Here is a 10,873-nt window from a genome sequence, read left to right as displayed (position 1 = left end):
ACCTCAGCCTCCCAAAGCGCAGGATTACAGGCTGAGCCACCGAGCCCAGCTTAATTTTTTAATTTATTGTAGAGATGAAGTTCACCAAGTTGGCCAGGCTATTCTCAAACCTGTGGGCTCAGGCAATCCCCTCACCTCGGCCTCCCAAGTGCTGGAATTAGACTTGAGCCACCGCGCCCAGCCAGCCCCTGCCTATTAAAATTTACTCAGGCCAGGCGCAGTGTCTCAACCTGTAATCCCAACACTTTTTGAGGCTGAGGCGAGTGGATTGCCTGAGCCTGCGGTTTCGAGACCAGCCCGAGCAACTTGGCGAGACCTCATCTCTATGATAAATTTAAAAAATAAGCTGGGCATGGCAGCATGCACTTATAGTTCCGGCTATTTGGAAGGCTGAGGCGGAAGGATCACCAGAGCCCAGCAGGTCAATGCTGGGGTGGCCGTGAGCATACCACTGCTCTCCAGTCTGGGCGACAGAGTAAGACTCCAATTAAAAAAAAAAAGTTTACTCAGCCTTCATCTTAAGTCCTCTACCACCCTACCACCTAGACCTTGGTGTACTTTCCTTCCTTCTCCTCCATCAATAATATCAAAAGTCAGAGCCCTGATTGTTACCATTTGTTAAATACCCCTTCTCTGCCAGGTATTGTGTTAAATGCTTTCCTTAAATTATCCTCAACCCTTACCACAACCCACCTGTGAGAATGGCATCTATTTCTTTTCTTTTGAGTCAGCGTCTTACTCGGTCACTCAGGCTGGACACCCATGCTGGAGTGCAGTGGCACGATCCCGGCTCACGGCAGCTTTAGCCTTCTGGGCTCAGGTTGGGGCTTAGGCTGAGGCAATGCCCCTGCCTCAGCCTCTCAAGTAGCTGGGATGACAGGTGTGTGCCACCACGCCCAGCTAATTTTTTGATTTTTTTCTGTAGAGACGAGGTCTCGCTCTGTTGCCCAGGCTAGTCTCGAACTCCTGGGCTCGATCAATCCTCCTGCCTCAGCTTCCCCAAATGCTGGGATTACAGGCATGAGCCAACACAACTGGCCCTATTCCTATTTTTAACAGTACATGAAAATGAGCTTATGACTTTCTCAATGTCATGAAGTGGAGGAACCAAAGTCAAATTCAGACTCATTAGACCCCAGAGTATATGCTGTCTCTTCCATCACATTCTGACAATACCACCTGCTCTAAAAACACTCATTTGGCACTTCACATTTGCTTCTCTAAGACCTTGGGCATGTCCTTTGTGGGGGGAGGGATGGCTGTTAGACCTTCTCACCTCAACAAGATGTAAATTGCTCGAGGGCAAAGCTGCATCTTTTTTTTTTTTTTTGAGTTGGAGTCTCACTCTGTCACCCAGACTGGAGTGCAGTGGCCGCTCCCAGCCACCGTAGCTTCAACCTGCTGGGCTCTGGCGATCCTTCCATCTCAGCCTTCCAAGTAGCTGGAACTACAGGCGCACGCTGCCATGCCCGGCTCACTGTTGTATTTATTGTAGAGATGAGGTCTTGCCAAGTTGCCCAGGCGGGTCTCAAACCCACGGGCTCAGGCAATCCACTCACCTCAGCCTCCCAAGGCATGGGATTACAGGCTGAGCCACCGAGCCCGGCCAAAGCTGTATCTTATACGTTTTTTATTCTCCCCTAACAGTTAATTCAGGGCCGGCAGCCAGTTTGGTGCTGAGTAAGTGGGACCCACTGACAGGAATTGACCCCGAGTGCATTTGTGCTAAGAATGGGCTTTTTAAAAATGATGATTGAGAATGTGGGAGTTCAGAACCTACACCCTGCAATTTATTAGGTGGGGCTCCAGGGCCTGGGGAGGGTCACATGGAGCGCTGCAGCAGGATCTTTCTCCCTCCCCGCAGTCCATGTGGGAGATGTGGGAACGGTGTGCCCACCACCTCACCGAGGCCATTCAGTACGTGGTAGAGTTTGCCAAGAGGCTCTCAGGCTTTATGGAACTCTGCCAGAATGACCAGATCGTGCTACTCAAAGCAGGTGCCCGGGGATGGGTGGACTGGCCTGGAGGAGGGGAGACAGAGCCTGGAATGGGGCAGGGCCAAGAAGAGGGAGGCGGCCTGGAGGAGGGAAGCCAGGACACTGAGGGGGTTGAGATGGATTCCTTTGCTTGACATTGTCCTTGCGTCTTTTCTCACCACTCCCCAGGAGCAATGGAAGTGGTGCTGGTCAGGATGTGCCGGGCCTACAATGCTGACAACCACACAGTCTTTTTTGAAGGCAAATATGGTGGCATGGAGCTGTTCCGAGCCTTGGGTGAGGGGCAGGGAGAAATGAGAGGGAGGATTTTTATGCCAACCCCACACAAAGCCTCCGTGATCCAGGGCACCCTCTTTTCAGGGCAGATTTCCCCCCGTGCTCCAAACACCAAGAGGGTGGTGTCCTTGGGCACCAGAGCCTCTCCTCCTTACTCATTCTTCTCATTTCCACTCCGTCAGGCTGCAGCGAGCTCATCAGCTCCATCTTTGACTTCTCCCACTCCCTAAGTGCCTTGCACTTCTCCGAGGACGAGATTGCCCTCTACACAGCCCTTGTTCTCATCAACGCCAGTGAGTGTTGCTGGGCTTGGGTAAAGGACATTCAGGTGACAGGGGCATGGCAAATATTGAAGAGTGTAGACCTCTAGATGTGGTTAAATCTGTGGTCTTAAGTAGCAGAATGAGTCCTACCCAATATGGCTATAAAATACGAGTTAAGCCGGGCTCTGTAGCTCAGCCTGTAATCCCAGTGCTTTGGGAGGCCGAGGTGAGTAGATTGCCTGAGCCTGCGGGTTCGAGACTCACCTGGGCAACTTGACGAGATCTCATCTCTACAATAAATCAAAAATTAGCCGAGCGTGGTAGCACGCACCTGTAATTCTGGCTACTTGGAAGGCTGAGGCAGAAGGATCGCCGGAGTCCAGCAGGTCAAGGCTGCAGTGGCTGGGAGCGGCCACTGCACTCCAGTCTGAGTGACAGAGTGAGACACCAACTCAAAAAAAAAAATACAAGTTAAAATAAAGATTCAGAGGAGCCTCACAGAGAAACAAGAGCAGTATAGGGCGGGGTTCTAGAAGTGGGGAGATATGGAAATATGTCTATTAGACTATGGCAGTGATTTCATTGTAGTACATATTGGAACCACCCGGGGAGCTTCACAGACAATTGCTGCCTGCATTCCACTTCCAGAGATTCCAGTGTACAGATGCTCCCTGACTCATGATGGGGCTACATACCGATAGACCAGTCATAGGTTGAAAATATCATTAAGTCAAGCACCAGGCATGGTGGTTCACACCTATAATCCCAGCACTTTGGGAGGCAGAGGTGAGAGGATTGCCTGAGAGCCCAGTGGTTTGAGACCAGCCTGGACAACTTAGTGAGACCTCGTCTTTACAATAAATCAAAAAATTAGCCGGGTGTGGTGGCATGTGCCTGTAGTTCCAGCTACTTGGAAGGCTGAGGGGGAAGGGTCTCCTGAGCCCAGCAGGTCGAGGGTGTGGTGGCCGTGAGCATGCCACTGCACTCCAGTCTGGGCAACAGAGTGAGACTCTGACTCACAAAAAAAAAAGAAAAAGAGAGAAAGAAAATATCATTAGGTTGAAATGCATCAAATACACCTAACCTACTGATCATCAGAGTTTAGCCTAGCCTCCCTTAAAAATGCCCAGAATAAAAAATTTTTAAAAACCCACATACCCAGAACACTTTCATTAGCCTACAGTCAGGCAAGTCATCCAACACAAAGTCTATTGTATAATAAAGTGTTGAATGCCTCATATAATTTATTAAATAATGTACTAAACGTGAAAAACGGAATGATTGTATGGTTATTCAAAGAATGGTTCCTACTGAATGCATATCACCTTCATACAGTTGAAAATAGTACATTGAACCATCGTTAAGTCGGGGAACCGTCTGCAATTGATCAAGGGTGCACCCAAATTTTAACAGTCACCCCCTTCAGGCCACCAAGATTGAGAGTCACTGCTCCGAGTGAACTAATTATGCCTATAATGGCACGACTCTATACCCATCCCACTGGTGTGGCATGGTTTGGGCTGAGTTAGCAGAATGCTAAGTGTCTGGAAAACCCAGGAAGCAGGTCAAGCTGCTAACCTGAGTTTGCAGATCCACATGAATTGGTCTTCTGGTTTTGCCAATGAGTAGCTACCTAAACATGCCCCTCAAACTGAAAACCAAAACGTTAAAGATGACTTCTGGACATTTTATAGAACGAGGGCAAAAGGTGTTAAAGTTAGTCACTGCAAAGCCCCTGGTGCTGGCCTGCATAGCTTCAGAACAACCATCTCCTCTAGCGAGCAATTTTTGGTAGGCATAGGGCCAGCTCTCTTCCAACTCTTTTTCCTCCCATGGCAGAATCCTAGTGCCCAACACTGAATAAACTATGTGGAATATCAGGTTACCTGGGAGAAGGTAGTTTGGAGTTAGCAGTTCTTATCCTACTCATCTCTCCTAGTTTTCCTTGTAGACAGCTAGCCAAGCCCAAGGTTCCAGAGTTTACCATTATCAAAACCAAAAACGTGTGTGTATGTGTAGGGGGGGAGAGAGAGAGAGAGAGAGAGAGAGAGAGATTGATTCAGCTGAGAAGACTTCTATGCAGCACAGGTGTCCATAAAGATCCGCCTTTCTTTTGGGAGTTAACATCCATGGACCTTAACTCACTATGGCCCCACCCCCTCCTTCAGGTCGGCCGGGGCTCCAAGAGAGAAGGAAAGTAGAACAGCTGCAGTGCAATCTGGAGCTGGCCTTTCATCACCATCTCTGCAAGACTCATCGCCAAGGCATCCTGACAGAGGTAGGTGCAGTCCCTGGGCAGGAGAGGCTGGGCCCAGTGCCAGCTCTGTGACATCAGGTTTTGTGCGGGCCAGGGTCTACGGGTACAGAAGAGAGAGTGCTGGAGTACCACGTGGTGTTAGAGACACCACACTGCCGTGTTGCAACAGCAGCAGGAACTAAAGGAATGAACAGCTACTTTCATGCGCATAAACACTAGAAAGTTAGAGAGCCTGGAATTGGGAGGGGCCTCCAGGGACCAATTGGGTTTAATATAGCCAACACTTACCCAGCACCTGCCTGCACAAGGCACTGTGGAAAGATACAGAGATTCAGTTGTTGCCCCCACCAAGAATTTAACTGGCTTTGAAGAAGAGATCTGTGTACCAACAACTCTAATACAGAGTGGAATGTGGTATGTGATGTAATAACAATGCGATTAACAAAATGCATTTGCTGACATGCTGTCTCATCCTCATGGCAACCCAGTCAGCAGGACAGTTGTCAAAATCTCCCTGTAGCTAGAAGGAGACTTCAGTGGCTTCAATGCAAAATTTAATCCCTGTGTCCCCAATATATTACTATAATAAGAGCCATTGGGGAAATGTGTTGAGAGTGTAGAACAGGGATTAAAAATAATTTTGAGGTAAAAAGAATGGATCATAAATGCTTCGTAGAGAAGGTGGCATTTAAACTAGGCCTTAAAAGATGAGAGATTTTAACAGAGACCAGGTGCGGTGGCTCATGCCTGTAATCCCAGCACTTTGGGAGGCCCAGGTAGGAGGATTGCTTGAGCCCAGGAGTTCAAGACCAACCTGGGCAATATAGTGAGACCTCATCGCTACAAACAAACAAAGCCAAAAAATCAAAAAATTAGTCATGCGTGGTGGTCCACATCTGTAGTCCCAGCTGCTCAGGAGGCTGAGACTGGAGGAACGCTTGAGCCCAGGAGTTTGAAGCTGCTGTGAGTCATGATCATGCCACTGCACTCCAGCCTGGGCAACAGAGTGAGACTAGAACTAAAAAAAAAAAAATTCTTTTAAACAGGCATTTATTGGGGGTGGGGCAGGTATCTGGGCTTACGGAGCAACATGAGCAAAAATAGGGAGGTGAAATAGTGCTTATATGGAAAAGAGCTCGTGGGACATTTTGACTCAAGTGCAAGATCAGGAGCTGGGATAGATCGACGGGGCAGATGAGTAGCAGAAGATATGCCTGAAAATTAGGTCAGGCCAAACCAAGGAGGACTTTCAATGCCGTGTAAGAGTTAAGGTTTTATTTCTAGGCAATGGGGAGCCCCAGAGGCTAGAAAAATGATATAATCAGAGCTGTTATTTAGGCAATTTACTTTGGAAGCAGTGTAAAGGAACCATTTATGTAATCATTCAAGGGAGCCTTTGTTACGCCCCAGGCACAGGGCTAGGTGTTAAGGATACAGAAATGACTTAAATGGTCTCTGCTCTGAAGAACTTGAACTTCAATCTGCTACAGGATTTGAGGGAGGAGAGACTAGGACCTGGGAGAGACGTTGGAAAGCAAATCTGGTTGGATCCACTTTGAAAGTATATCATCTCCCCACTGTCACCCTCAACTCTCACGTGGGCCTTTGGGCCTCCTAACCAGATCCCAGCTCCTCCCTTATCTGCCCTGTAGCAGTCACACAGTGCAGACTCAGCTCCCATGATGACCCTTTCAAAAAAGCAGTCACCCTATATCCCGCTCTGTTGTCAACCCTCCTGTTGCTGCCTGTCATGCAGAGGATAAAATTCAGAGTCTATGTCATAGCCAGCCAGCCTCCTAACACGCCCTGCCTTCTTTTTTCACCTGGTCTTCCACTGCCCCCTGAATCACTCATTCACCACACTAGCTTCCTTGCTATTCTTTGAACACATCAAGCCCAGTTGCCTCTCAGGGCCCTTGTGTTCGCTGTTGCAGTCACGTGGGAGTTTCCTCCCCCAGTCTTCCAAATGGTTTACTCCATCTCTTCATTCAGGAGTTGTCCCTAACCAGTTACCCCCATACGAAGCCTTCTCCCCCTCCCCTTGCTTTAGTTTTCTTTAAAGAACTTCTTATTCAACATATTATATATTAATTTTCTGGCTCCCTTACCAGAATGTAAATTTAATAAAGGTAGAGATTATATTTAATTCACTGATGTATCATCCGAGCCCATTACAGTGACTAGCCCAGATTCACATGGGCTCTCAACAGATATTTGTTGAATGAAAGAAGGAGGCTATTGCAACAGCCCAAACAAGCTCAGAATAAAGCAGTAGAGACATAGAGCGTGAATCCAGGAGATTTGGAGGCATCACCTTGCTGCCTGCTCTTCCCTGGCTGTCCCCTTCCAGGGAAACTAAGCTAAGGGGAGGGAGGTGATGACTGGTAAGAGGTATTTTTAAGCCTCTCCATTATATAGGAGACTCGGGAGATAAATTGTTCTTTCAGTCTTTCTTCAGTGAAGTCCCCTCACAAGTTTTGGAGCTTGTTTCATTTCCCCTTGGCTGAGTGCTGAGTGTTGGTTACCTGCTTAGAAAGTCTGTTTAGTTTAAACAAACTATTGTTGAGAATTTGCCACGTGTCAAGCATTATGATAGGTACAGAGGATGGGAGTAGGGGGGAAGATGAGAGACAGACACATACAAAGAGAGGATGAGAGAGAGAGAAACCCTACCTAAGGAGCTGAAATCTAGGATGGGATGACATACAGATTGAATCATTTTCCTGCCGTGTGCTAAGTGCCACACAGAGGGAGGCCCAAAGGAAGGGCCCTTGGTCCAGACAGAGAGTAGTTAGGGAAATATTTCCAGAAGAGCTGACATTAGAAGGTGAGTAGAAATTCGCCAAGCAGGCCAGGCGCTGTGGCTCACACCTATAATCCCAGCACTTTGGGAGGTCAAGGTGAGAAGACTGCCTGAGTCCATGAGTTTGAGACCAGCCTGGGCAACTTGATGAGACCTCATCTCTACAATAAAAAAAAGACAAGCCAGGCTCAGTGGCTCAGCCTGTAATCCCGCGCTTTGGGAGGCTGAGGTGAGTGGATTGCCTGAGCCCGCGGGTTCGAGACCCGCTTGGGCAGCGAGACCTCATCTCTACAATAAATCAAAAAATCAGCCGGGCATGGTAGCGCATGCCTGTAATTCCGGCTACTCAGAAGGCTGAGGCGGAAGGACCGCTGGAGCCCAGCAGGTGAGGCTGCGGTGGCCGGGAGTGGCCACTGCACTCCAGTCTGGGTGACAGAGTGAGACCCCAACTCAAAAAAAAAAAAAGAAAGAAAGAAAAAATTAGCTGGGCATGGTGGTGCATGCCTGTAGTTACAGCTATTTGGAAGGCTGAGGTGGAAGAATCACCTGAGCCCAGCAGGTGGAGGCTGCGGTGGCCATGAGCATGCCACTGCACTCCAGCCCGGGTAACAGAGTGTGACTCCAACTCAAAAAAAAAAAAAGAAAAATAAGTTAGTCAAGCAGAGAAAAGTTAGAAGGCATTTCAGATGAGAGGAACACAATGAACAAAGGCAGAGGCACGCGCTCACACAGTACAGGGAGTCAGGGAAGCTCAGGATTATAAAAGCATGAAGCTTTTTATAAAAGCATGAGTTAGAGTCTTTAACAAGGTTCACTTTAGAAAGAGCAGGGATGAGCCTAGTGCAGTGGCTCACGCCTGTAATCCCAGCACTTTGGGAGGCGGAGGTAAGAGGATTACCAGAGTTTAGGGGTTCAAGACCAGCCTGAGCAACACAATGAGACCTCTTCTCTACAATAAATCAAAAAATCAGGCATGGTGGTGCATGCCTGTGGTTCCAGTTACTTGGAAGGCTGAGGCGGAAAGATCACCTGAGCCCAGCAGGTCAAGGCTGTGGTGGCCGTAAGCGTGCCACTGCACTCTGGCCTGGGTGACAGAGTAAGACTCTGACTCAAAAAAAAAAAAAAAAAAAAAAAAAGCAGGAATGTGACTTGGGGGCTTCCCCCAAAAAACATCCACCTGTCCTGCCTCAACTCTCACTTACCTCTAGTGTCCTGACACATACATGATTCTACCAGTTGGGCTTGGGTGATCCCAAACTGCCAAGCGCGCATGGAAAAGGCAAGAAGGGTTATACTGGCCCAGGAAGGGCAAAAAGACCTACCTCCTTGCTCTGAGGAAAGAACTAAAGTACTAATCCTTCCCCGTTAACCCCTCCAGCTGCCACCCAAGGGAAAGCTTCGGAGCCTGTGTAGCCAGCATGTGGAAAAGCTGCAAATCTTCCAGCACCTCCACCCCATCGTGGTCCAAGCCGCATTCCCCCCACTCTACAAGGAGCTCTTCAGCACTGAAACTGAGTCACCTGCAGGGCTGTCCAAGTGACCTGAAGGAGGGACTCCTGCCCTTACAGCCTGCTGACTTACCTCCCTGGACCCCCTTCCACCTCAGCCTTTCCCTTTCCCATGAACTGTGGAGGGTGGTCCCCGTCCACTCTCTGTGGGTGAGCACACGCTGAGACTGGTTTCTACCCACAGGCTTGCCTGGCAGGGGGACAATAGCCCGAGCGTGGGATGGAGGAACACCATCTCCAGCCTCAACTTTGTTCTCTCTCATTTCCCATACTCCTTCACGCCCAGCTTCTGGAAGGTGTGGGTGGGTGGCCGGGATATAAGGACCTTTAGGGGGACCGAGGTGTCCTCAAGAAAACAGGGGCACCCAAGGCACCCTGGATGAACAGAGCTCAGCTCCCGGCTCAGAAGCTAAGAATAGACCTTTGAAATACCTCATTGCATTTCCCTCCGGCTTGGGGGAGGGGGGTTGGCTCAAGCTCAGACTGGTGGCTGGAGCCCAGAAGGACTTGTATATAACACGAATCTGGATCTTTAGATTTTCTGTCTTCCCCCTTCCTCCCAGCTCAGCAAGGAAGTGATTGAGCATCCTGCCCTTTTCCTGGGGTCTAATAAAAATTGAATGGGATGAGGGTGAGGGGCTGGGATAATTGTTTTATGGGATTTGGGTATGGGGATAGGGTACGATGAAGGCCAAGAGCATCCCAGACTGAAATAGAGTTAGAACTCAAACTTCTTATGTGAACTTTAAAAACAGTCTTTAGGGGCTAGCACAGATCTGATCACAGACACACATCCATATTCAGATGAAACACACACAGACTCGACCTGCAATCATGCAGTTCTATAGACATGTTTAATCTGACACAATCTCTCTCATCCTTGAGGTCCCAGCTCAGAGGAGCCTCATGGCCTCAGGGAGGAGTTTCAATACTGAGGGACCCCAGAACTTTTCCATGGTGCTCCAGTCTACTGATCTTAGACCTGAGGTGGTCCAAATGCCATCCGGGCTCCAACTGCCTTCTACCACAAGACCCCTGAGAGAAGCAGAAATGGTGGACATTGGCCAGTCAGAAGGTCAAAGACCGATCCTGGGAGGACTTTCCTGGCCTACCCTTCAGCCCTGTTCTTGTTGTGGAGAATGGAAGCAGATTCAATGTGCTCTGTGCCTGGGCACCACTGACTCCAGCATGGAAGGGATCAGGGAACAGGCCAAAGGCCTGTCTCCCTCAGCTGTGGTCTTGCCATAGAACTTTTCTTGGCTCTATAAACAGTTGTGAACCCTTCTTTGAGGGATAAACAGCAATGAAGGGCGGGCACTTTTTTCCTCTCAGGGAAGGGGTTTACCTGAGTAAACATAACCTCAACTTGTGCCATTCTTTATAAAATGATTTTAAAGGCAAGAGGTGTGTGTGTCAGGGGACAGGGGGAGCCTTAAATAAGATGACCAGCCCCATTCTCCTTCCTGAGTCAAGACCCAGGTTTTCAGCTCAGCAAGCCATCAGCATTCCACAGATTCTAGGCCCCCTCACCCGAGTTTCTCTCCAGGCTGAGCAGTTCCCCAGTGAGGCTTGTGAATTGATCCTCAGACGCCCTCACTGAAGGAGCCTCAAAGTGAGCTCCACAGGGGACATTCTGGATAAATGATACCCACAGGGGACGTCTAGATGTAGAGGTTGCTCAGAATTACCCCCATCTGCGAGAGCAAAAGACAATCCCCTGAAAGGTGGTTGGTCTGAGCTTCCCGGGGGGGGCGGGGGGGGGGGGGGTT

The 10,873-nt window shown here is 49.1% G+C and overlaps 1 protein-coding gene across 4 annotated transcripts in view; it reads left to right on the top strand.

Moving 5' to 3' along the window:
- The window catches only part of RORC (RAR related orphan receptor C), a 32,603-nt gene extending 22,964 nt beyond the window's left edge, over positions 1 to 9,639 (top strand). The window contains exons 7-11 of one of the 4 annotated variants that reach the window (XM_008061441.2): positions 1,865 to 1,997; positions 2,166 to 2,273; positions 2,456 to 2,566; positions 4,705 to 4,814; positions 8,975 to 9,639. In XM_008061441.2, the coding sequence (XP_008059632.1) occupies positions 1,865 to 1,997; positions 2,166 to 2,273; positions 2,456 to 2,566; positions 4,705 to 4,814; positions 8,975 to 9,136 (624 nt within the window). In that variant the 3' untranslated portion in view covers positions 9,137 to 9,639. The remainder of the gene's footprint in view (positions 1 to 1,864; positions 1,998 to 2,165; positions 2,274 to 2,455; positions 2,567 to 4,704; positions 4,815 to 8,974) is intronic. The other 3 variants (XM_008061443.2, XM_008061442.2, XM_008061440.2) reach the window with 3 other exon arrangements.
- The last annotated feature ends 1,234 nt before the right edge of the window (positions 9,640 to 10,873 follow it).

This window comes from Carlito syrichta, unplaced genomic scaffold (genome assembly GCF_000164805.1).
Source record: "Carlito syrichta isolate Samal-C Ts95f unplaced genomic scaffold, Tarsius_syrichta-2.0.1 Scaffold305252, whole genome shotgun sequence".
NCBI lineage: Eukaryota > Metazoa > Chordata > Mammalia > Primates > Tarsiidae > Carlito > Carlito syrichta.
Note: the sequence above shows the minus strand (reverse complement) of the source record. Positions and strands in the feature narration are given on the sequence as shown.